The 27,203-nt window shown below is 40.0% G+C and overlaps 1 protein-coding gene and 1 non-coding gene across 20 annotated transcripts in view; one reads left to right on the top strand and one right to left on the bottom strand.

Moving 5' to 3' along the window:
- The window catches only part of LOC103390782 (adhesion G protein-coupled receptor L3), a 197,581-nt gene that overhangs the window by 156,489 nt on the left and 13,889 nt on the right, over positions 1-27,203 (top strand). For all 19 annotated transcript variants that reach the window (XM_017034883.2, XM_017034884.2, XM_008326847.3 and 16 more), the window contains 6 exons: positions 925-1,130; positions 3,462-3,638; positions 13,758-13,967; positions 16,527-16,747; positions 22,333-22,399; positions 24,667-24,758. In XM_017034883.2, the coding sequence (XP_016890372.1) occupies positions 925-1,130; positions 3,462-3,638; positions 13,758-13,967; positions 16,527-16,747; positions 22,333-22,399; positions 24,667-24,758 (973 nt within the window). The remainder of the gene's footprint in view (positions 1-924; positions 1,131-3,461; positions 3,639-13,757; positions 13,968-16,526; positions 16,748-22,332; positions 22,400-24,666; positions 24,759-27,203) is intronic.
- Positions 20,752-20,824, bottom strand: trnak-cuu (transfer RNA lysine (anticodon CUU)). The gene has a single exon. It is a non-coding gene; the product is annotated as a tRNA-Lys (tRNA).

Genomic DNA, 27,203 nt, shown 5'->3' with positions numbered 1-27,203 from the left:
AGAGCAGCAGTGTCAAACTCAGTCGCTCAAGAGCCCAAAATGCAAAACAAGTCTTAGACAACAAGAAGTCTAGTTGGGGGCTAACCAGGATTAACATTTATTAAGCAGGCTAGTATTTACCCAGGATGCTGGGAGGCAGGTCACAAATGAATGTGGATTATATTCTTCCGGTAAACATAATATAGAATTTAAATTTAAGTCAACCATGCACATGTAAAGCACATGTAGGCTGTTTAACATGACCAGCATGCCAGGTTCAGCCTGTGAGCGTTGAATTTGAGACATGTGGCCTAGAGCAGTGGTCCCCAACCTTTATGCACCAAAGACATGTAATACCACGCTATTGTTGAAGTATCATAAAATTTCAAAATAAAACATCTTTTAGACTTTATTTTGTTAGTATCTGAATGGCCCGTTGTTTTTCCATTTCAAGAAGATTTGCCTTGAAATGGAAAATGTTTCAAAAGATAAAAGGATATGAGTGGCTTAATTGTGAATGAAGTACATTAGTAAAACTGAAGTACATTGTTTTTGTCCCACTGTGGCCTGGTACCTAATGACCTACAGACCAGAACTGGTCCCCGAACCGGAGGTTGGGTACTCCTGGCCTAGAGGGATTAATAATGGCCGTGAAATTGCTTAAAGAGAAAGATTAAAAAATAGAATAAATACTTTGCTAAATGATATATAAATTACTTAGAAACAAAACATCAGAAATTACTCTCCTACTCTACTTTAAGAGTCTGTGCTACAATGTTTTTGCCAGCTAGGAGCCTAAACTGATAATCAAGCAAACCACAGAGGCCGAAACAACTTTTGCTCTTTTAGGAAATATCGTCCGTGGTCTTTGACCACGTGCAGTGGAACGTTTGATGCTCTGTGTGTTAAAAATCTCAACCTCTTTTCACTGCCGTGTTCCTGCAGGTGAAATCCGCATCGCCTTTGTTCTGTACAAACACATCGGGGTCTATCTCTCGACTGAGAACGCCAGCATGAAGTTAGGCAGTGAAGCCATGGCTACCAATTACTCGGTCATCGTCAACTCTCCTGTGATCACAGCTGCAATCAACAAGGACTCCAACAAAGTCTACCTCTCTGACCCAGTCATTTTTACCATCAGACACCTCCAGGTAATGCTCTCTCTCTCTTTCTCTCTCACTCTCTCTCCCTCCATCTCTGTTTCTATCCTTAAGTTTTGCTGCTATGTTTGTGACTCTGCATTTCATTTACCCACAAATATAGATGTAAACTGCTTTGACAGAATGGCGCTATTGTGCAACAGAAAGCAAAAATCCCTGTCTCTAAAAGGATTGAGGAGGTTTATTCCAGGGAGAAAAGGCGAAATTGAACAGAAGGTGATGCATGGCAATGTCCGCTGTCACTTATTCGATGGAGCACGCACCTGCCTGATCTGCTGAACAAATCGCAGTCGTATTGAGCCTCACCAGAGGCTGGTTAGTCATTGTGGGAGGCATGACTTCTCCCTCTTGACTCCATTATCTTCTCCACACTCCACTACCTTGGAAATATCCCCAGTTTGTCTACAAACAGCGGCTTCAGCAATTATCAGGCATGTTGAACAGCCACAGGAGAACTGCAGAGGATTGAATGTGTAGGAGGAACCTGGAGGGGAGCAACGGTGGCCGAAAAAAAAAGAAAAACAATCCAAAAACGATAGCTCGGGGATGTCAGAATGAAATGGCTGCTAAATGTCAGGGGGGAGGTGTCTGTGTAGTTATGGCCGTGACTCACCTGCTTTAAGAATAGTGTGTAATTTGGACTGTAGATTCAGTAATTTTACTGTTGGTCAAATGTTGGGGCATCGGCTTTCTTTACCAGCTCGTCTTATTCATCTCAAGTCATTTCAATAAAACACTGCCCTTTTGTAAAAGTGTGGCATTTCCCACCTACGAGAGCCGTCGGAGAAGCCAAAACCAAAGTGGAGCCGCTTCACACGGCACTTGTCTCGCTGTTACATTAAAGAGCCATAAACACACACATTTACATATAGAGTACCTTTTGTGCACACCCAAGGGTTGTGACAATAAATCATGCGATAATCATGATTAGAGTTGAGCTGAATTGGATGCAATATTGACATTTTGTGTACAGCGTGTTTCCTTAAGGCCTCCCTCTTCTCGGATAAACAGGAGAACCAATCAGAGGTGTTGTTAGGTGATCACTCACATTAAGAGGTCGCTGCCTCCTGAGTGCAGCTGTGGCCGTGGGAGGAGAATATTACCTATTTTATTTTGTGGCGCGACATAAATAATTTTTATCTTCTATGACATTACTGTTAAATTATAACGTTTTTTAATTTAAATTTGGCTCGCACAGTCAAAGATGGATCGATATTAATGAGGATCATAAGCAGAATTTTGCCCATGATGTCGCAATCTACAGTAGAACGACCATAATCATGAGGCCAATATGCACTAAAGCAAATGATGTGCTGTACGCAACACGCTGTTTGAAATGCTTAAACAACAGATTAGAAGATATTAATTATTTTTCTAGTGTGTGTTGACTCATTTGGAACTTGCCCTTGAGGATGAGCCTCAGTTGTCTCGTCTCCTCCTCTGAGGAGAGGGGTTCCTATTTTACCGGCTCCCCGCTGTTAAGTCTCCCCCTCCCCGTTAAACCATTAGGTTCTGGATCACTGGTCTTCTGGGATGAATATGTGTCCTCTAGTTATTGTTTCGCTTCCTTGCCTCAACACTTAATGGGACCAATTAAAGTCATTAATAGGACCGAGGTTGGTCCTGTCTCCTCGCTGCAGAATATTTTACAGAGGGATTGGGCGTGTGAAGGGTGAATTCAATCATGTGCAAATTTACATTCACAGAGGATAAACCTTATTAGACTAATTACCCCGCAGCACGTGTGAAACCGTGTGTGTTTATACTGAGAAGGCAGACGTGTTTAACCTTGGATGCCGTGAGTCTTTGAGGAAAGGATGGAGAGCGTTCTATTTTCTCTGCAATTTTTTGAAGCTTCAAAAAGGAAATTGGACTCGGGAGGGAAGAGACTTTGGATGGAACTATTTATCAGCTGTTATGTTTTTTTTCCCGTGGCCATGTCTCCCAGCCACCACAGTGCCTCAGATCACTTTTACAAAATGGCAAGCAGGAAAGCAGGGAGGCGGGCTTGTCGTTAGGGCCTGTAGCCTGCTGCAGACTGAGGTGGCGTCCATTAAACAGTGGGACAGTCCATTGTCATGCAGGGAGAGTTAAAAAGAAAGGTCAGAAAAACACGTGGAGAACAGGCGTGGGGCCGCTTGATACGGTGAAACAGTAAAACCTCCTGGCACTGGCTTCAGAATGGCTATGGAATACAACAGAGACTCATGAGCGTTTTGAAGATGTCTGTTCAGGGAGAAATGGCCACGTCTAATGTACTTTCCCCCAATTTCACTAATTTGATTCCGACCCATTAATTTACGTCTATTTTACTCCTAACAGCAATCGAAGGAGAATTTCAACCCCAACTGTTCGTTCTGGAGCTACTCCAAGAAAACAATGACCGGCTACTGGTCCACGCAGGACTGCCGTTTGCTGGGCACTAACAGGACTCACACCACCTGCTCCTGCACCCACCTCACCAATTTTGCTGTTCTGATGGCACACGTGGATGTCAAGGTATGTCTGCTCTTTCCAAAATGTGACGTTCACAAATTGCTTCCCAAATGCTTTACAGCCAGTGTCACCAGTAATTCTCCGGAGAAAGTCCTGGGACAAAGCAAGACATTTTTGACACTTTTTCCAGTGACAATATGGAGAACTACTGAGAATATTTCCACCAGGCTGATACTGATACTTTCAGAAGGGCAATTAACAATATTACAACTGTGTGTGTTTACCTTGCTTTGTAGCATTTGTCTGCATTACCCTGCATGATGCAGTGATCAGGGGTGCAGTCACAGGGGATTTTGTTTCTATCCTTTAAACTTGATGATGAATAAAAGGTTTTAGATAACATAACAGTGACATTTTCCTTTAAGATATTTCACTGAGTCGGAATATAGCATATATTTTCCCAGATAAATCTCATAGGAAGCCTCCAAGAATCATAGAGTCACCACAACCACAAATGTGAATATGTTTAAAGATGAGAATAGCTTAGTTTACAAAAATGATTCATCCAAAATAAAACCTGTCCACCTTTGTAACATCAGCCTAAGTGGGTGTATCTGTATCTACATTTAAAAGAAGAGAAGCTCATTACATTCAGGTTTATAAAATGTCTGATTTGTACTTCAGAGGTTATACTTGTATAACAGTTGCTGTGCTGTTAATGTTTGCATGTATTCTCAGTAGCCTGGCTGTAGCTCAGTTGGTGGTCCTACACCCAGAAGGTTGTGTTTTTTTATACCAGACTTTTTAGATGTGTTGGTAAATGGCAAATGTTGCTGTGAAAAGGTTTGAGTAGTCAACAAATAAACCTTATTTCTTACAAGAAAATAACATTTTTAAAAAACGCCATTTATCTTCACAATGCAGGGTTCCTTCCACACTCTAGCCTTCCTTTCTTCAGGGTAGAAACAGTACTGCAGTGAATAAGTACTGTACAGTCAGAAGTACAGCACAAGTGTGATGTGGAGCAGAGAGCCATTAACAAAGAGGCGCTAATGAAAGTTGTAGGGAGGCATTAAAGAACAGCAATTTGGCCTGGAGATTTGTGTGGAGTGATTACTCCCGGCAGCTCTCATGGTGCTGGGTTAGTAAAGAAAAATGGAACGAGGACGAGGACGGAGATGGTGTAGTGAAGAGAGGAAGGAGAAGGAAGGAGCTGTTTTGTTGTCCTGATGCTGACAGACAGCTTCATTATTTCTGTCACAGGGAGTTTTAGGAGCCCAGTGCTGACACAGCAGAGTAGTTGTTGGTATCTGCTGTGGCATCTGTCTCCGTACAGCTCTTCTTCTGCATCAGTGGGACAACAAAAAAAAAAGAAAGTAAACACTGAGTACTGTCCATATTGACCCTGATGGTGTAGCCTCTATCTCCCGGGCTTATTCTTATCTCATGCACTATTCTAAAGCACAAACTCGACATTCACGAGCTGGCAGTCGCACATGAAATCTCAAAATTTAGTGTTTTTTACCCCGTATGCACAGGACTCCTGGGAGGTCTTTGATGGTGTGATTTACTTGTAGCCAAAGGGAGCCACTGTTTTGTTACTCAGAGGCGTGACTTTCAGACCCACTAAGCACTCTGCAGGGCTGAGGCCAAGCCTGGAATATAGAGAGAAAGAGAGAGTGGCAGAGAATAGGAGCATACACGCAATGAAAGCATAGCAGCACACAAAAAAAAGTTTGCAGTAAAAGGACGGCTTTCAGTCAGACCATTCCCAACATTTAGAAAAGCAGGTGGCTTGTGGTGCTGCATTCACTGAAGAAAAGTGCACAGAGGTTACACCCTATTTTTTGACTGATAGTGTTTTCTTCACCTTCTCTTACTCTTTATCTTTTCCACTCACGCCGCAGTAAAAGGTGGCTTGTTGAAAGCAGCTGCTGAATGGGAGATACAGAGGCTTTTTAACGTGACGAGCTGTCGCAGTATGATTGCAGTGAATGGATAAATGTGCGTGTGTGTGTGTAAGTGTGTGTGTGCAGAAACAGAGACGTAGAAGGGCGTGGAGAAATTTTTATAAATTGAAGATCTGTTTTTGTAGCCATGGCAACAGGACATACCATAGCTCATCCCAGCTTTGTTATCACTCATTGCCTTCAGAGCAGCATGTAATATTCCTGACCTGTTTATTTCTCACTGGCATCTCCAAAAGATGAAAGCTGTAATTACAGAGGCTCGCCGCACTATCGTCAACATCTTTTATGTTGTTGTTTTGTCGGCCCCGCGGATCATGTGCATGTCGGTTGACAATAATGACAGCAGTTCAGAATGAAAACTTTATACGCTGCCTTCAAATTTGTTGTTCAAATGTCATGGCTCTGCTCTTGCTGTTTAAGATGTAACGGAACAAATACAGCGTACTTCAAAAAAGTACCTCTAATTAAGGCTCCTGGTCATCTGCAGGGCACTGGCCGTCTGTTTGTATTTTCCTTTTTCTCTTTCTGACCTCGTTTTCCAGAATAGAAATGCATCCAAGCCAGCTAGGTGGCAGTATTGTAACTGGATGTCTGGAAGCATCAATTTCAGAAAACCTCATATCGGAATGAAATAGCGTAAGGACATGTCTTTAAAAAAGTCTGTAAATTAAAGTGCATTGTTGGAGGTGTACTGCAGTAAGCATCAGCAGTGCTCAGTCCTTTAGTTACCTCTGAGGCCTTAGTGTGTACTGCTCTATTTAACTCTTCACATACCATCAAGGATTTAAAAGATGTTCTCAGATTTACCACCTAAATCTAGATGTCTATAAACTTTTTGTCAGGTTCTTTAACTTTGTAGAATACATTTGGATATAGAATTCAATCTCAAATCTATCTGACAAAGGGAGCCAGTGCTGTGATTTGTACAAAGTAATTTTTTTCTCTGAGTGGGATGCAAAGAACCGAACAAACAAAGCAGTAATTACGTATTCATGATGTGTAATCAATGTGCTGCCTTTTTAAAAAGCCGTTTATGATGTTAAATATTTTTTCCCTCTCAGTGGCCGAGCATACACTTAAAATATGTACATGCATTAACATTATTTCTTCAGTCAAGTAATCTTATAATCACATTCATTCTGACATTGATTGCAAGTGTGGGCAAGAGGCAGAAACTTTTGCTCTGCTAAAAGAAACACTGGCGCTTAAGTGTACTTTACAGAAAGTGATGTTTCTGCCTCATCCAACATTCTTCAAATAGTACTTCCAATAATTTATATATTAATTTGTGAAAAAAATAATTAAAATATCTCCTGAGATGTTGAGAAATGTGCTGATTTTTGATATGTTAAATTTAAGTCAAATGTCCTCCTACTTTAAAAAAGAGCACAATACAAACAGCAAGCTGTTCAAGTGAAGGCAAAAAAATTAAGGTAATAAAGGTCATATTTTACTTTATGTCCATTGTTCTTACACTGTAATGTTGTTGCAGAATAACAAGAATCTGTTCCCAGATAGTAGCAGAATGCAGTCTTATTCTTGTGAGTTGGAGGAGGTCTGCATTGCTACATGACTGCACCGTACAAACAATTAGCCAAAGAGCAAGATGATGCAAGCTGCTCCGCTTGGCTCCAACAGAAGCACCACATGCAAATTGAGTGGGTTTTTTTGTCTGTGCTGAAACGAGCAAATTAACAGCATGGACCAATTGGATTCTATTCTTACTGTAAATGATCACAGTGAGGTTAAGTGATGTTCCAGCTGCAGGTGTTGTCATTTCAACCCCTTTTTACCCCCTTTGCTAATTTCAAGCCATCGCTGACAACCTAGAATGGATGTTACAGCCTGAGCAGAGAGGCATTGTTGCATAAAAAAGAAAAAATCAAACTGTAGTCGCACTCGGCAGCTGCATTTTAGAGATTAGATCTTTTGTACAGACGGAGACGTAATGCTTTGATGTGATTTTGCCAAGACTGATGAATCTTACCTTAAGATGTCGTATTGTGTCCTGCCTCGGGGGATTCACTTTGATCAAAGCAGCTTAAAAAGTCCTCTCTATTCAACGTTGAAAAGCAGGATTTAGCCCAGTCATTAGAGCTGTTTCACTCACACACCACACAGACGTTTAAGTGACACTGTTTCACTTGTAAACGACTCGATAACAGGGCGACGTTGACTTGTTTCTGTGCCACAGATTAGTCTCTTTTTTTGCATGAATCTTTCTGGGTCAGCCCGGCCTTTTTGAGCTTAACGAATGTCACTGTAAATACGCCATAGATCTCCGTGTCATCAGTGTGCATTTAGGACATATTTTTTCCATTCCCTAATGGCTCAAACCCATTCAGACTCTCAGGGTTCCATATTGAACCCTTTCCTTTGAATTCCAGTCGCCCATTTGTAAGGATAGCCAGTGGGCATTAGGAGAAATAGAGAATTATTTTAAATATGGGCTAAACCACAGGCCCCATCTCAAGAAATATAGGCCTGCTCTGGTTCCTTCTAGAGGCTATTATTTACATAGCAGATATGTGCGCAGAGATCGGCCCCAGGGAAGTATTGGGCCACTGGTAAGTGGCACTGTTCCCCACAGACCAGTAAGTATAAATCAATGGCTTATCCCGCTGGATGATGGAGAGTGTGATATTTGGGTAACATTCATCACTGTCCTCACGAAACGTCTTCGCAGTGGCACCATCAGACGCTAGCTATGATGAGAGAGGACAGTCAAGGTTAGCCTAGTGTTTTGTATGGCGTAACATACAATACAAGGATGCTGTAGCATGGAACTAATGCAGGGGTAATGTTCAGAACAAATCTAGTTATATCTTTAAAGCACACAACAGGGAAGACAAAGATCAGGCTGACCGTCGTGGCAACCAGAACAGATGCTGGGACTTAATGCCACTGCAATTGTAGCTTAGAAAATGGTGTGACACATAGGTACATGTGCTGAATGTCAGCTCCAGCTACACGCTCTGGAATCTGTCTCTCTGTACTGTGAAATGTGACAACTTATCCAGGCTCCCTGATTCATTTCCCCCTGTGCGACTGTTCCTCATCCTCATGCAGAGCATAAATCCTTGGTCATATTATAGGTGAAATTGTCACATGACTCCCTGCAGTGGGACGCTGCCCCTCAGCACAAATGTCTGCTCTGACTAACAGTATTTCACGAGTCAAAGCCTGGCTCTGGAGGCACATACAGAGATTTATGCATTTTAATTGGATTGCTTCATGGCTCCATGCTGAGGGCAGTTTTTTTAGGTATCAATGACTGATTCCCTCTTTCCACCATCACTTCACTTCCACGGCCTTCTCAAAAACCATTGGTTGTTTTATTTCTCGTATACATATGGATTTCTGCAGATGGCTCCTGCAAGTGTCGAAAAGTATATCTGTCAGTAAATTCTTTTAGCTGTGAAGAAATGAGAGACAAAAGATAGTCCTGCAGCCAATGGGAGAAAACAAGGAGAAAGAAACTGGACAAATCTTTTAGAGGAGAATCGAAGACAAATGAAAGCACTTACCCCTGCTAACGTTACATGAATAGTGTATTCCTTGACTCCCCTACAACACGGGGACTGAGCAAATTGCATCTGCCCACTAAAGAGGCCCTGATTCAGATTCTCATCGTGGACTTGTTTCAGGTGTGAGGTTGGTTGCAGTGGCTCTCCACATCACATAATTTGCCATCCTGCCTGAGCAGAGCTCTCAGTTAAAGGAAACATTTGAGCAGAGACTTGGGGACAGGGTTGGTGACGTAGCAGCCATCATTCACCTCCCAGAACAAAGAAGTCACATTACAGTAAATCCATCATCCGGGTGTGGATGTACTCTTCTCTTCTCTCTCTCTCTCTCTCTTTGAAAAGGACAGAGCGTCTTTACCCACAGGCGAGTGTATTTATGTTGAAAGAAAACGTGTATCAATCCTGGTTCTAACAATAAGGCTCCATCCATCCTACGTCATTTCAAATACATGCCAACAGTTGTGAAAGCTGCAGAAACACTTGGGTCGTGTGTTTTTGTTTCACATTAAAAGGTGTTGCTACATGACTGACGTGTTATTACTAAGTGAAACTCAGGAGGTTTTGTTCAAAACGAGCTTATTTATTGTTCTGTCTTTGTGTAAAATGAGTAATAGCTAGGTGAACAAACACAATATGCTTTCAGGGCTCTGACAGGATCCTCTTACTGTTACTCTCCCTCTCCTTCTCTCTCTGTCCTCTCTCTGTGACCTGGACCTCCCTCCAATTGAAGGTAAAATTGTGATGGATAGAGCCTGCAGCCACAGCACTGCTCTCACAGACCTCAGGGTCCACTCACAATGCACTGCAGCGAGTACCACCCACCGCATCAATAGCCCTGTCATGCAGCTGACTGAAAACAGACTGGTGCACATGCAGCACCGCGCGCTAACAGTGCAGGGCCGAGCACAAACATTAGCATCGGATGCCGCTGAGTGCATTTTCACTCTTCTAAAATGAGGTGGACTGAAGTCAGTTTTTAATACGGACTGACATACACACAGAGACACACACAAGGAGGTCCGCTCTGTTGTACCCAGCACCACCCCCACCACCTCCCACCCCTCAGAACATATACACAACGGCTCATCAGGCAGGGAAATCAAAAGAGCGCCGTCCCCAGACTGGAGCAGCACGGCTGCTGTTATTGTACCAGAGCCCCTTAATGATCAGCATCTGTTCCTCCCCTCTGCTAGCATTAGCTGTAGTTGCACTAAACGAGGCTCTTCTGCGACACATCTCCCAAGATTCCTGAGATTCACGCATGATTGGGTGAGAATTGAAAAGAGTACAGAGGACAAAAAAAAACCAACCCACTGATGTTGATGGACCATCTGCCCCCGCCCCTCCCTACAGAACATACTGCTGACTGGGTCAAAATATGGCCTAAAGAGGGTCTTGTTCGAGGGACATATAATAAACTACTGCAGGAATATTTCATCAGTACAGGCAAATATATTCTTGGTGTTTGTCCTTGGTCAGAGCTTGTTGCATACATTATTGGCTGGGAGGTGATACGATGACTCAGCCTTGGAACCAGCAGCTAACTGTTCTTGGTGGGGTTATGATTAGTATTGTTGTAGTATATTTTGTTAAACAAATATACAACATTATAAATATTTATGTAAAAGGAATAAAAAAAAGGAATAATTGTCAAATAAAGGGATAATTGCCACTGTTCTAAGCTTTAGTTCCACGCTGCTTCAGTGGCTCTAAAGTTGCAGCATATTAAAACCTGGATGGAAATCTAATTCTTTAGAATTTGACTTGATTTAGTAAATGATTAAAGTTGTTTTATCATGTTAAAAGCACAGAATAGAAATGAGTTAAAACTACATTTTACATTATTAACTGAAGCAGGAGGTAGAAGCTTTGAGTGTGCAGGGGGATGGGTTGTATTTTTCTAGACCTTTTGAGATTTATTAAAGACCAATCATTACCATACCTATCTTTTCTGATTTTACTGAATGGGTTTGTTTTAGTAATTTCAGAACTTTCATATATCGGTGAATTTGGACTACAACAATAGCCTAGGGGTCCAATCCTAAAGTAGTGCTGATCGTCTTCTGTCCTGTGATGTAAACAATAAGTTGAGTTCTGGATTATGGTTTATAGCCTTCTTTTGCTGTTAAGTAACTCAGCATTATATCCTACACACTAAGAAAACATGGACTAGTCAAGATGGTAAGACATAGACTTCCACAGCCTATAGATCCATCTGTCCCAGTATTTGTGACACCGTTCCGTGTTAGAGTTTGGCGTTCATTAACATTCTGACAGTGCCATCATCATCCTTAAAGTTAGTTCTACTGCACAGATGTAAGGACTCAGCAGAGATGACAGTCAGGTGTTGTCAATACCAGCCAGAACACCTCAGCTGTGTTCACTTCTTCTTCTTCTTCTTCTATTTTTTTTAAACTTGTTTTAAATCAAAGCCCAACAGGCTGAAAAAGTCGACAACTCCTGAGGGAAATTAGGAAGCCTCAGAAGCTGACCAGAGTGTTTGGATGCAGTAATTATGTTTAGTTAATAAATCAAGATGTCACTCTCTGACTTAATCCTCAAGTAAACGGCTTGTTTTTTTATTATTATTGCATGTTTCATTTGACGCCGGCATTGACACAGATTTTTAACGAGGATTCAAATGTTGAAGATAAAGTCATTGTGACACTGCTAACAGCAGAAGAGACTAATAATCAATCTCTTCCAGATGTGAACTACACTGGGAGTCTGCACATCTGTTTCAGTAATTCCAGCTTGTATCAAGTTAAATATTTTGTTTTCTAATCTGTTCCTTTTTTGTCTACCCCTTTTGACACACATGCACAGCAAGCACACGCACATGTTTGTGTGTGTGCTTGGAGATGGAGATATTGCATTACTCTTCCCCAGTGGTTCTCAAAGTAGGGGGTGGCCCCCACTTGGGGGCGAGGAGCAGCTGCATGAGTTTTGGGGGCACAGCAAAGCGAATGTATTGAAATTTCAAAATATATAATATAAATATAAATAATAATTTCTTTGCAGTAGTGATATGAATTGCACTTATAGATAGATTAGGAACGGTGTTACTTTTGTTGAATGAGTTTTGTAGTTTTATCTTTGGAAGTGTTTTATGAAAAGTTCAATGGAAATATAAAAGTGGGGGGGGGGTAAAAACATTCTACAGTTCAGTTCAGAACAAGTTTGGGAATCACTGCCTTGCCTAAACCTTAACTATTACCAGTTTATGCCAAATCCTATCACTTTGCCTAACTCCAATCTGTATTTCTAATCCCAGTTCTAAATAAAATCTTGAACCTTAAAAATACTCTTTCACTCAATGGGGTCATGCAAAACGTCGAGCATTTTATAAGGTTTATTAAGAACAAAAGGTTTAGGTTTTTGGTAGAAAGATAGTAGCCAAAAATGTTCCTACATTCATTTACCGTATTGCATATTCAAAAGATGCAAAGGTGAACCGTATTTCTTGATTTCTTGTTCATCAGCAGATTGATGTTTACCAGAATTTGTCCGGTCTTTAAAAGTTCTCTGTTCGTTAATGAAATGTATTGATGGGAACTGTTCCTGTTACTTCATCGTGGGGGCGTTTACCGGTGGAGTTGCTAGCTTAGCACGTTCCTCGTGAGATTTAGCACCGAGTGTCAGGGAGGCGGAGCAGCAGTTTGTTTCCCCTGACAGTAGCCGAGTCCTGTTCAGGAGACAACAAAATAAAAAAAGAATATTGCGTCATGTCTCACTTTGTCTCCAAGGGATTACTTTGCATGAGAGCAAAATAAAATCTGAAAGTCACGGCACAGTCATTTTCGTTAATGCATAATTCTAATGTTGTTTAGAGGCAAGGTTACAGATGTTAAAAATGCAGAGAAGCAGTTTAGAAGCGCCTTAGGTTAAGCTTTGCCTCTACTTTCCGCTAATAAGTCCAGTGTTATTGTAAGGAAATCACACATCGGCTGCAGATGCTGTCGGTCAGAGGTTCTGTTTTTCCACTAATCATACAAAATATTTGCTCAATTTTCAGTATTAGCATGTTCTGATGTTCAGATACCACTGTTTAAATTGGCTTTTTCCCCACATTTCCCATGTGCGCTTGGCTTTTATGGACTGATGTAAATTCCCTTTCATGGCCGCAGCCACTGAACCCCTGTGTTGATCCTTATCTGTCCCATAAAGGCTCAAACGTATTGTCAGCAAAAAGTCTTTCAGCACTGAGGAGAAGAAGAAGCTGTGGCAGCAAAGTGCGGAAGGAAAAAAGGGCTTAGCGAAAGTTGTTTTCTCCATGTTGTGGTTTGATTGTATTCCTGTTGTGTTGGCCTCTGGACACCTGTGGCCCTGTGGACTGCTCACTTTGTTTCACTCTGTTGCCCGACCAAAATGAAACAATGGGGGGCATTTTAGATTGATTCACCCCGGCTAATTCATGATTCATATCTACCACCTGCGACTCACCACGTAGTGATTTATTGAATGCACACAAGCACACACAAACACACAGCCACAGAGGGGACATTTACACTTCCGTGAATGGAAATTAAAGCTTCAGGGTTGTAGCTCAGGCACTGACATCATTTCGTAGCCACCTTTTTATTTTTGCCATTCATTCTGTTGTTTTGTCTTGGAGTTGCATTAATTGTTTTGGGAGGTGATACAACAAAAACCCACATTTCTCCTCCGGTTCTTCTCTTTTTCAGAATCCGGACCCTGTGCACGACATGCTGCTGGATGTCATTACGTGGGTTGGGATCCTTCTGTCCCTGGTCTGCCTGCTCATCAGCCTCTTCACATTCTGCTTCTTCCGTGGCCTCCAGAGTGATCGCAACACCATTCACAAGAACCTGTGCATCAGCCTGTTTATCGCTGAGTCTCTGTTCCTCGTGGGCATCAATCGGGGCGACCAGCCGGTAAGACAGCTGCTGTTAGAGATACTGTACCACTGCAGTGTCAAGAGTGAAGCCACAGAGCTGCACAGAAGGACAGCACTGCAAAGAACAAAACTCAGAACAAAACAGAACCAGACATACTTCAGGGCTTTCAAATGATTCAAGTTTCTCATCTGATTAATCACTAGCTGATGAATAATCAATATCATCTTAATTATCCACAATTATCAATAACAATAAATAGATAAAGTACTTTATAATTACTATGTTTACATATATAATATGAAAAGAAACATGTTGCTGTTATCTGTTATTACTTTTGACCAATCCAAATAATAGAAGAATTAATTTGAATTTTTTTTTTTTTTTTAAATGTCAATGTCAACAAAACCATTACTCCAATAAGGCTGGTCTAACACAAGCTGTGGGTGTAAAAACATACATATTGACCACCTCCTGAAAATACCATGCATACTGATTGTTAAGCCACTGGAACTGGTTCAGGAAACAATATTCTCTCTCATTACCAAACAAAAACAGCTTGATTGCAAAAGGTAGAATGAACTGTGCTATTGTGGTGTGTATCAACACCACAATTGTCACACAGTGTGCACGCATGACGGCTCTGCAGTGTCAGTGTGCTGCCTTCACCTGCTTCCACAGCTGAGCCCCGGCAGGATTGTAATGCAACCCAAACTTCAGGCTTTAGGTACAGAGAAGTTCAGCTCAGAAAAAGAGGCTAAACATTTGGCACAAACTTTCCCTGGAGGTGAGAGTGAAGTGAATGGATAAAAATCACATCCACATCAATAGGACTGTGCGGGAGAAGAAAGCTGTTGATGAGAGGCTCTTGGCAGGTGTTGGTGTGCGAGCATGTTCAAGTGTGCATTTGCTTCTCTTAAGCCAGCGGAGGGAGCATTTGTTGAATAAGGTCCTTTTAGGGTGTCTCACTGAGGCAATCTAAATTGTTCAGTTCAGGGCAGCAGGCAGTCACTGGCATGTGCCGCGAAGAGCACAGCATGGAACCAGGGTTACTTTTTTTGGGAAAAGAGAGAAGCTCCTGAATCTTGAGGAGTTTTTTCGATTGCTGCACATCTCTGCTAAGATCGCAACCAAAGCTTTTTTTTGTGAAGATGCAAGTTTGTACTGGACTAGACTAACATGTACAGTATAGCAATAAATAAATAAATAAATAAACATTCAGTTTTTCTAAACTGCTTCTACAATTAAAAACATCTACTAATAATCTTCTCTGTTGAGAGGTAAAACATTTATGGCTGTCAAAGTAATGCTCAACACAGTGGGCTCTAAAATTGAAAAGACTCACCGGACCATGGGCGGACATTGTATTTTTTGTAAACAGTTTCTTGGCATATCACACATACAACTGTTGATCAGACTTAAGATAAAAAAAAACATGACATTTGAAGTTAGAAGTTCAAACAAAGGGCAAAGCGAAACAGTGAGATCACACCACATCTCTGGACTACGCCATCTATTTGGGAAATGTGGGCATTACAGGGAAAAGACAAAATGACACAAGTATAATGATAATATAATTTAATTTGGACAGGTTCTGCGGGCTGGATTAAAAAGCCTTCTCCATACCTGCTGTAAATGAATTGTTACAATTATTGGGATTGAACATTTTAACACATTTGAATCAAAAATCATATTGAGGGATGTCAATGAATCATAATTTTCGGAATTATTAATAATTGCGATAAATTGCATCCATTTCTTTTTCTGTTCTCTTCACTCATGTCATGTCGAAAACCTATGGTGTAATCCTAAAACCTGACTGTCTCTTTTTTATCGTATGTGGTCATAGTTGAGCAGCAGAGCAGCCTCCCTGTGATGTTAGCACTAATGCCTTGGCCCCTACACCTTTCCCTTCCATTACATTTTATAGATGTAATTCACAGCTCAGCTCAAAGATCACTTTCCTGAACTGCAATTAAAGTCGGCCCAAGCTTTTGAGCTGTTTAATTGAATCTATTTATGGTGAGAAAATAACCTCTGTGCATGTCAAATTTACCCATGACTGCATCAGTCAATATGAATATAGTATCAGGCTGTTGTTGTAAGAGAATGGATTCTGGATTACATACAGTAAATGCTGTGAGCATGTTTTCTTTGATTTTGTTTGTGTGTGGTAGCTCAGGTTGTTGACCCACATTAGGCCCTGGCACCTGGTCTTGGTATGAGGGCAATGAATTCCAAATGGTTTTGTGGACTGTTGACTTCACTTTCATTCATTCTGCTTCTTTACCTTTTCATCTCTGCAAGCTGCCGAGCAGGCCGACAGAAAACCCAACCGCTCGGTCACATTAGCTGCAGCTTTCTTCTGCCAGTAACCGCAGGCAGACCTCCAATCACTTCAGCCAGACAAAGCTTAGCAATGCTAATTGTTGGAAAGACACAAACAGTGGGAAGTCAGGAAAATGCAGCTTGATTAAAGCCCTCTGATACACTCTGACAGCCATACTGTGTCCTTTAGCGAAGCATGTAATCCAGTGGAGCTGATTTAAATGAGTTTACTCTCATTAATTATATTTCAATATTTTTCATTTTTCTCAGATTGCTTGTGCCGTCTTCGCGGCCCTGCTCCATTTCTTTTTCCTGGCGGCCTTCACGTGGATGTTCCTGGAGGGCGTGCAGCTCTATATCATGCTGGTAGAGGTCTTTGAGAGTGAACACTCACGCCGTCGCTACTTCTACTTGGTGGGCTACGGTGTTCCTGCGCTCATCGTAGCTGTGTCGGCTGCAGTGGACTACCGTAGTTATGGCACAGAGCGAATGTGAGTACACAGTTTTTATTTTATTTTTTTCATCTCTACATGGCATTAATAATAGACTGCACGGCAGTACTTTAAAGATGACATTTAGCTCTCTGCGAATACAACCTTGATTTAAACATAACACACAGATAATGTTTTTGTTTGTTTTGATAGATGAAACATCTTTTAATAAAAAAATGGAAAGTTACTTACAACATCCATAAACATTGTGGAGTAGTGTACCATTTAGTACAATTGAGCAATCATCGCTGATGCATTAGACCAGTGTTATAAGTAGATAGCAGAAAGTAGATGGTTTTTTTTAAAACAATGTTTTTTTGTCTCACTAAATTGTCAGTTTGCCTGCTAACATGAAAACAACATAATGTTCCTGTCCTCTTAATTTAAGAGTCAATTATATGTGTAGTCGTTAGACGGTAAAGCAATGTTGACTTCAGGTTACTGTAAATTATTGTAGTGAGTGCATCATGTACTAAATACTGTGTATTATTGTGTTATCGAAACATGGTTATCTTGTGTGTTTATCTGTGTTAATTGTCACAGCACTCTTTTCTCATCACTATATGAATCTGTAATATCACTGCACTACCTATTAATTCATGCACTTCACTGCCATTGTATTCCACTAGTTAAATGATGGAATTGTCTCTTTTATTCATTTCTCTAACTGTTCTGAAGCAGCTAGAAGGTCGGTCTTTTTTTATTTGTTTATACATACATACATATATATATATATGTCACCAACTGAGAGCTAGGTACTTGGTAATACAAAGAGCTACTGGTTTGATACAGACTTCACAAACAATGTAATAATAATCAGTTCTGGGACGTACCATAGTAGACACTCTTTTTACCATCGTCATTGAATCCATTTGAATATCGTTGAAAGTGTAACTGATTCAGAAAGCACAGTAACAGTTCAATATTTGACCCTTGTTGACCAGTTTTATTTTGAGCACATACCTCGCTGGCACCTTAGGTTCTCCACGGGGGCTACCAGGTGACCCCGGGCACCACGTTGGTGACCCCTGTTATAGAATGTAGACAATATTTAGTAGTGAAATTCTGGCCCTTTTAATCCAAATCTTACCTCTCCTTTTAGTCTACCCATGACCTACTTGCATGTGTGGGTCACAGTATGAACTCAGGGTCTAACAGGTACACATGTAGAGATAGCATAGCTAGATGTTATTTAGGAAAAGACATATAGAGAATGTTGGTCTGTGTGTCCAGGGCTGATAAGAGTAAGAACATGTTTTTATTTAGTTTGGTCCCAATATCAGTAGCTGAAGGCCTCAAGAGGGTCAAAAAGACCATGTGTGTTCTGCACGGGGAGAGTGACTGTAAAATAATAACAACAAAGAATTTGTGTAACAAACCCAGTAGTCAGTTTAGTTTAAGCTATATTAAATTAATTTACAAAATACATAAATTCACCTTTTTAGAATTTGAACTATTAAAAAAGATGATAAATAAAGCATATATAAGTTAATTTCCTTATTCTAAATACATCATCTAATTACCAAAAATCCACCGTGTATTTTTTTCTTTGTTTGTCAAATCTGTTATCAAAATCTTACTAATACATTTAAAATAAAACTAATAACTCCACAAAATAACAATATTTAATTACTGAGTGATTGATGTTTCCAGAATTTTTTTTATCAGATAGAGTCGAAGGATTGAGACTCAGTCGGTCTTTATTGATGGAAACAAGTAAAGAGAAAAAACAATTCTACTCCTTCTCTCACTCGCCCAGTTGTTGTATGAGAGTCTACACCCACAGGAACCCTCCTAACAACTTAACAACTGTTTGTGTTGGCTTTAACAATGTCGCACTCGACACTCCAATAGCGATCGCTCTTCATCAACTTTTAATGAAGCAGAACGGTTACTCAAGCTGTGTGCAGTTCCCCACAGCTGGACTGACATTGTTGTGACAGTGAAAAATGCAAACTTTAGGTGATAACATCGTCGGCTGAATAAAAGGCTGGTGGGGGTTTTCTCCTCTGTGTTTTAGGATGCAATCATTCCAAGACGGAAATAGAAATGTTACGACGAGGGTGTATGAGAACGAGGCTGGAAGAGATGAAGAAGGAAAAGAGATTGATAAATACGTTTTGACTAGCATTCTATTTCCATTTTCTATATAAATAAGATAAGATAAATACGATAAACAGAAAGCAAACAGGAAATGGATGTCAGGTCAACAGGGCCTAGCATTGTATTAGCCATACTTGCTAGCTTTTGCAACACATTTTGTTGTGTTGCCAAAGCTAGCAAGTATGGCAACAAAATGCATAAAACTTGCTAACCAGTAGCTAGCCTAAATATATCTAAATTGCTAATAGCAGCGAAAAAACAGTTACAATATGCAAATAAAACAACAAAGTTATTCCAAGAATGAGCCAAAAACAACCATGGACTTTTTTCAGTAGTACTCAGAAATACTCTGACAGATATTTATTTTATTTCCAGAACCATTTGTACAGTAATAGGGCGGAGCATCAGCACTTTACTGCAGTAACTCGATCCAAACATGTTGTATATACATCACCACCCACATGACACTGCTGGAGAGTTTATTTGAACACTGGCAGAGCCCTGGTTGTTGGTGATGAATGAGGTGATAGCTGCCACCGCCTGAGCCATGGCATCATGTGAATAATTAACGCCTGCCACCAACCGAACAATTATTGGCTGTGCTTGAAGAATGAGGGAACGGACACAGTGTGACACGTGGTGAATAGGAGAATGTTGGGGAGGACTGTCACAAAATTGATTTTCAAGACCACGGCCGCTTTATCATGGGGTGGCCTTATTTAAGAGCAGAAATGACAAACAAGAAGAAGTGGAGAGTGATGGTGGTGGTGTACTGTAGCTTGACTCCTTATAAGAAAGGCAGCAGCAGCCTGAAGGTCAGAGGTCATATTTTTAGCGGTCTATTCTTTCAGTTTCTTGAAGTAATAACACGGGCTGAGGTCACGGACACGTGCGAGAGTCGTGTGTAATTCATCAGCTTCGATGAAAGCGAAGCTCTCAGCATCCGTACAGTCAGGAGGTAGAATGATGGTTAGGCTGTGTGTGTTCAGCTGCTTTACTGTGAATAAACACACTTCTTGTTAACTTTTAGCCTTAATCACAGAACTCATCGTTCACATCCTTCAGGGCTCAAACAGCTTGAACACATTTACATATATTATTTTTTCCCTCAGCTTTTGATACAACTTGCACCAGGGAGTGGCCATGAGAGTTTTGGTTTTTTTTGTATCTATTCAGCTGTTACACTGTATTATGAGAATATTAAGGCTTTTCAAATTCCATTGCCAGAAAAGAGTGTACACCTTAAGAAAATAACGCAGTAAGGACTGCAGTCTCCAATTTGCTAATGAAGTACAGTAGGATCTGGAGTTGACGGACAAATTAACAAATTAAATTCCTTTAAAGTTTCTCTTTGACAAACCTAAGGTAATATATCAGCTGCAACACACACCAGAAAAGTTGTTAAGCCATTGATGGATGTTCCTTTTGACACAAACCTGTTATTTCTTAGCACTCTTCTAAAGAAAATATTCACATTTCACTGTACATGTATGACTTTCAGGGCAGCTGGTTGTTTTGGTGGTTGTTACGCTTGCTGTACAACAAGAAGATGATCGGTTCTCAGAACATCAGTGATAACTAATAGAGAGATGTAAACTTTTGAAAGTCATTATTCCCAAATTGTGATTTACACATTTGATCATTTTGTAAAGTTCAGGAAGGAAGGAAAGTGAACTCCTTGTCATTGTGACAAAGCACACCACTGCACACAACCAAATGTGACCTTTTGACCCATCACCAAAGTGAACAGTGGGCAGCTCTATGGGGAGCAGTGTGTGGGGACAGTGCCATGATCAGAGCACCTCAGTGGGAACTTAGCAGCTGGTGGACTCAAACCAGCCTTCAGGACCCAAGTCCACTTCCTTAACCACTAAGCCACCACTGCCCCTTGAAAACAGCTCCCCCCATCGTGGGGCTCAAACCCACGACCCTGAGATTAAGAGTCTCATGCTCTACCAACTGAGCTAGCCGGGCTAATTACCAGGCTTAATTTCCACTAATGACAACAATGTCCTAAACATTCCCTCTTTTGACTAATCAGAGCCCCATAACACTATTCATTTGCACCAAAACGCAAAACATGTGACAGAGAGTATGAGTGGAGGAGATGTTGGGAAGAACGAGCGGTTCTAATGAGTCTCTGCCACTCGGTTTTCTAGTGTCTAAGTCTTCTGTATTATCTAAGGAAAGAGAAGAAAAGAAGGAGACAAAGACAACAATAGAACATTCTCCCATTTTATTACAGCCACGTTCAGAGTGTTTGCTTTGATAAGCTCACCTCAGCGCAGCCTCGTCTGCTTTTGTTTGTTTTCTTGTTCGCTTCCTTTGTTTGGCCAACTTTGTCTCATCTGTGGATACAACAGAGGGAGATACATTTAGGCTCCTGAACGCAACATTTAAGGTACTACAAAGCTCCGGGGTGTTTTTGTACTAAAGCATATCATAAACTTCACTTTCCTTTAAAATGCAATGAAATTACACTTAATTCTATTCCACTTTTATTCCCAGCCCTGATTTTTCTACTGCAATGGAACTGCTGCTATAGAAACTGTCATTTTCCAGGGACCAAAAATGAAGGCCTGTGTGTGTGTATGTGTAGCAGTGGCGGAGATTAAAAGATGAATAATTTAACCACAGGTCATGAATCCATTTTTTTCCTTTCTTCCCTTTCTCTCTCTTTAGTCATTTCTAGAGATCTTGTCACCTTCTGTCAGCCTTGTTGATTCTGCCGTGAGTTTTAATGAAAATGAAGTCACTTCCTGTAATTTTTTAGGCATTACGCGAAATGCAGTATTTTATGATTGACGTCATTACAGCACAGCCGAGACAGCTAACATGAACATAGAGCAGAAGACACTTTGTCAAGAGCTAAAGGACAGTGTGGACGAAGTTTGTGAGGGTCAAAGTCAGTGTTACGGATTATAGTATAAATGTATTGTCTTCTGTTAATATGGTTTGCTTTTCTAAACAGATAATAATCAATAAAAATGAATATTAATAAGCTCTACTCGGGAATGAAGTATTTTCTTTTTTTAAGGCCTAAGTTTGCTCCAAACTAAGAGACAAACGTTTTCCAAATCTCTCCTGATTTTTTGAGCTTGTCATGGCCTGGACTACAAGGTTGATCTTAAATTACCATAATGATACAACAACATTTAGTGGCTTATATTCCATTAAGACAAACCTTATATATATATATATATGTATATATATATATATGTATATATATATATATGTATATATATATATATATATATATGTATATATATATATATATGTATATATATATATATGTATATATATATATATGTATATATATATATATGTATATATATATATATGTATATATATATATATGTATATATATATATATATCTTGTTTGGTGAAATTTGAGAGTACATTGTGTCAAGTATAAGTATAAATCTGTAACCTCTTTTTTTCTGTCTTTCTCTGTCCTCTCACTCCATCTCCTCCATCACAGTTGCTGGCTTCGCCTGGACACCTACTTCATCTGGAGTTTCATAGGACCAGCAACCTTGATAATTATGGTAAGCATAACCCTCCCTGTCTGCTCATTAACCCTACTTAGCCTGAGGGTCGTCACTTAAATGCTCCGCTGAGATCTTTTTTTTCCCCCCTATTCTGCCTGTTTTCTGTGCCCTGTTGAGTGAATATGCCACCGCAGGGCACGGAGACTTCCAGAAAAATGAATGAGGCCGTAGATGAAGGTATTACTGTTTGTGACTCGGCTGTGACTGTTGTTTGGGACCGGAGTGGGAGAACAGAGGGAGAGAGAGTATAAGGACCTGTGACTATGACTGATAGCTTTCTACCTTTTTTTTTTGACTCACACAACACAAACACACCGTCCTGAGAGCAGACAGACGGGCTTTACACATATTTAATATGTCATTTTTCCAGCTCAGATGTAGTTTTCTCATAAAAAATGGCTCATTTATTGATCAGACTGCCCTCAATCCAATGTCCGACTGTGGTATTTATGTAAATGCCAATGTTGAAATTCCACAGTGCCACCAGAGGAGATTTACTCATTCATTTCCAACAACAGTCAGCCATCATAAAACACATTTGTGGTCGGGACATGAACTTGTGAATGGTACAAAACAGTGATTATTCTCTCATTCATAAATTTGGACCTCAAAGGATTTATGTCAGAATACAAACTTTAAACTCAATTAAATACATCATTCTGACAACACTGCACACCAGTGTGACTGTGTTCATTTAGTTATGACTTTATATCTCCACTATTCCTAGATTAAACTCTGAATTATTACCGTTTTATTGAATTTCCGAGAAGTCACATCGTCAGACAGAGTTTTTCCACAAATGAAGACATAAATACAGTTTCACTTTATTTTAGAAAAAGAAAATGCAGATTCCAATTTTTTTTCCAATGACAGCACGTACAAATTGCAAAGTGTTCTACAAAGCAAAGTTTCATTCTCGTCACAAGTATTTATGAAACTTTTCCACAAACTTCACCAAGTTACATGTTCTCTCCTAACTCTGACAGTTTTCAAAATAAAGTGGTGTCTGGAATGAAATACTGTCAGTGTGAAAATAAAGAACATGTAGATTTTCAGTTGTACAGAAGTAGCAGATACTGGTACACAAGCCTAGAATACCCTCTAGCGGCTGTCAGTGTGAAAATAATATTTTAATACATAAGTCGCATCAGAGTATAAGTCACAAACCTAGCCAAAGGACAATAAAAAAGTGTGACCGGAAAATACGATAACAACAAGAACATATAAAACAGTCAATAACACTGGAATCCTATAGTATAAATTATATATAAAATAAATTAAATTACAATTTTTAAAAAAATACATTGTCCGTTTTTTCCAACTTTCAATTCTCCTGTTTCACAAACTAAGATGTAAACTATCAACTAGAGCACAGTTCAGGGTTTTGATTTTGATTCTGCCTGATATAAATGCCTTCCCGGGTGGAAAACGACAAGAGTGAACAGTAGGAAAAGCAGAAACTCATTAATTGCAGTCATCTTAGAAAAGTCTTCCAGAAGCCCGACTCCCAAACTGTGGCCAGACTCTCGTCGTCTCCTACTTTTCACAGGGAAGAGAAAATAATGAGATGCAACAGAGAGTGTAATATGGGTCGGGTGTAATTTAATGACTAATTTATTTATTTATTCCCAACATGCAGCAGATAAACACAAGCAACTTTTATTTATTTATTTATAAGGAAAAAAAATCCACTAATTACAGTGTGTTCCAGAAACGCGAGTGCAGAAGTTCAAATCGCTTGGATTCCCCGGCTTTTGGTTCTGAGTTTACTTTTGATTAGAATTTTCTGATTTTAATTTTAATTTTAAAAAGTCAGCCCTAGAAGTATAGCTTATATTCTATGTATAATTTAATACTTTTTTTTTACTATTGTAAAAACAAAAACCGAAATCAAACCAAATCAAAGTACATTTCTAATGCATCCTGACAGTTTTGCCCTTTGTGAGCCTGCGGAAGTGTGTATGATAAAATAGGTGTGAATTCCTCAAATGGAAAGCTTCCTCATACATGTATGCAGCTTGTCCTGTTGTTCCCTCTTTGGTCCCTTGTTCCACCGCAGAGTTTTCATAAGATTTTTCGCTCTGTTTGGCAAAGTGGGAAACCGGGTCTGGCTGCAGCGCTTCAGCTTTGTGCTACAAACTGTGCAACTGACTTAAAATGAGTGGAGCTGAAAAGGGAGATGTACATTCTCCCAGGTGGAGCCAAGGAGTGTCTTTTCCTCATGCTGATTTTGTCTATGTCTCTTTCTTTCCTTCCTGTCTCAGCTCAATGTCATTTTCCTCGGTATCGCTCTCTACAAGATGTTCCATCACACGGCCATACTGAAGCCGGACTCTGGTTGCCTGGACAACATCAAGTAAGAGCACTGTGAAGCCCCAGATATCCATCAAAATGTCCAGAAATAGCCCGTTATTTTATCACTGTGAGAACAGGAAGTACATCTTATTGTATGTGTGACTGGCTGTCTTCCATCTAGTGGGTTAAGGTAATAGAAGTGTACTTATGTCAACTGGTTTCAACTCTTCAACTTTTCAAATCTTCTGCCATTGAGGGGCAATCACATGGTTTCTCTCTCACCTGTGATTGCTTGAAAAGACACCTTTAATCGGACTTGAGTTTGTGAAGAAACCTATGATTTCCAGTCTGCATGTTGAGACCTCCTACAAAGGTTGCTTATTAGGTATTCTCTTGTACCTGCTATGTTATCTGGATAACACTACTGTCTGCCGGAGGAAAAGGCCAGGAGACAATCTGACAGACCTAACCTGCTGTTATCTTGGTGTCAACATGCAGCTGATGAATATTCAAACTGGTGCGTGATTGGCTCTATTTATCTGCCTGCGCTCAGAGGAATGAGCGCTTCAGGGACAAACAGGGTGATACGTTTAAATGTATTTATACATGAAAATACATTGACATATAAAAAAAAATCTACATGTATAGTATATATGTATACGTATAGATAGCTAGATAGCTAGATAGATAGATAGGTAGATAGATAGGTAGTAATGCTGTACATTTAGTAGAATTTGTAGAAGGAAGATTTTTATTTTGACATTGTCACCGTCATGTTTACATTCAGGGAGTTTGTGTGATAACTATTGTTTTTCGCCTGTTAGCTGTGATGGATGAGTGTCTCTGCTCTGTTTTTACCGCCTGTCTCACTGTTTTTAACACACTCTGGACACATTATTTTACTTTATAGCTGGTGTCGTTGTTGTTGTTCGTTTTTTCTTTTTTTTTGTGGGTGTTCAGCATCACATCACTGACTGAGGCTCAGCTCAGTGGCCCCTGTCCTCCCAGCTCCCCTCTGCACAGTGAGACACATAAAAAAAAAACCAATCTTCTCCGAGCATGATGCAGCACACTTTAACTATGCCATGACAGATCGCCAGTGTATTTTTTTTATCCATCATAAATTCACTGTAGGGTATCCTGAGATAATCCTTGGCTTCCAACCTGTCGCCTACCTTTAATGTCAGCACAGTGCGGCACATACAGTAGATGCTAACCTCTGTGACACAGAAGCTGTATTCTATTTTTAATAATCAGTTTTTCATCTGTGTCGTCCAAGTAATCAGACATTAATTGATATAGAAACCCATGGAATAATTGACTGCAGTAGTAAACAGGTTAGCAGGTGGCTGCAGCCTTAGGTGTTGGCTGTGTGTGGTCCACAAAACAGAAGGTCGGAGCTTTAATCTCCACCTCATGCCGTTCCCATGTCACAGTGTTCGTGAGTCAGGCACTTATATTTAAGCCACCCCCGTGGGCTCTGAATGTGAATGACGCACAATATATAATAGGTTTTGATTGAATGGTTCAAGTGCTTATATAAAAACTGACATTTAAATAGCGTTCTAATTCTACAATAAAAAAAATCACATAACCAAACCAAAAAAAAAACAGGTCAGCAGGGTCTTTTAATGAATTAATAAACTCTGCAGTATAAACTGGTGAGACCCACACGGAATACGCCAACATTGCTTCTGTTAAATAGTTTGCATTATCATATTTATATTTTTGGTTACATTTTAATTTGCGATGGTGCGTTTTTTTCATGAGATGCCTCCAGAAGCTACGCAAAATCAGCATGACCCAGCGATATGCATATGCAGGATTTTGCCTAAAACTCCTCCCACCAAAATGGATAAGGAGGTCAAGCTACGTATATGCTCATAGGGGAATTAAAAAAAAAACAAATTGTTTGACACGGTTATCCCTCGCAGTATCTCTGGCTGCATCAACCAGATCAACTGGTCAAGGCATGGGCTAAATACATTTTGGTAGCTCCTGGAGGCATCTTGTGTAAAAAGCTGAAGTTGGCCTTTATGTAGGATTGTAAGTTGAACAATGTCCAACACAGCACCAGAGTAGGTAAATAAAACCACCCACAACAATAAATAATTTAATTCACAAGAATAAAGAAGAAAAAAATAATATTGAAATGGAATCAAACCTCAAACTTTAAACTATATATAACAATGACTTTAACTATATTATACACCTTTTGCATATATGTGCATGAACTTAGATGTTTGATTTACATCAGGTTGTGTTTCTTGTAAACAGGGTTGTCTATTATTAGCTCTGAAGCCCAATTTAGCAAACAAGAAGTTAACTGAACGTGACACTTATATAAAGTGTATATTGTTTCTTGCTAAAAAAAATCCTGAATGTGATAAAGGTTCAGAACTCATCCTGTATATCAGGCAATACATCTGCTCTGATTATAGAGGACATTTTATATATATTATCAATATTCACATTTACCTTGAATAAACACACACACACACACACA

This window comes from Cynoglossus semilaevis, chromosome 1 (genome assembly GCF_000523025.1).
Source record: "Cynoglossus semilaevis isolate Cse_v1.0 chromosome 1, Cse_v1.0, whole genome shotgun sequence".
Lineage (NCBI taxonomy): Eukaryota > Metazoa > Chordata > Actinopteri > Pleuronectiformes > Cynoglossidae > Cynoglossus > Cynoglossus semilaevis.
This window is presented reverse-complemented; position numbering and strand designations above follow the sequence as displayed.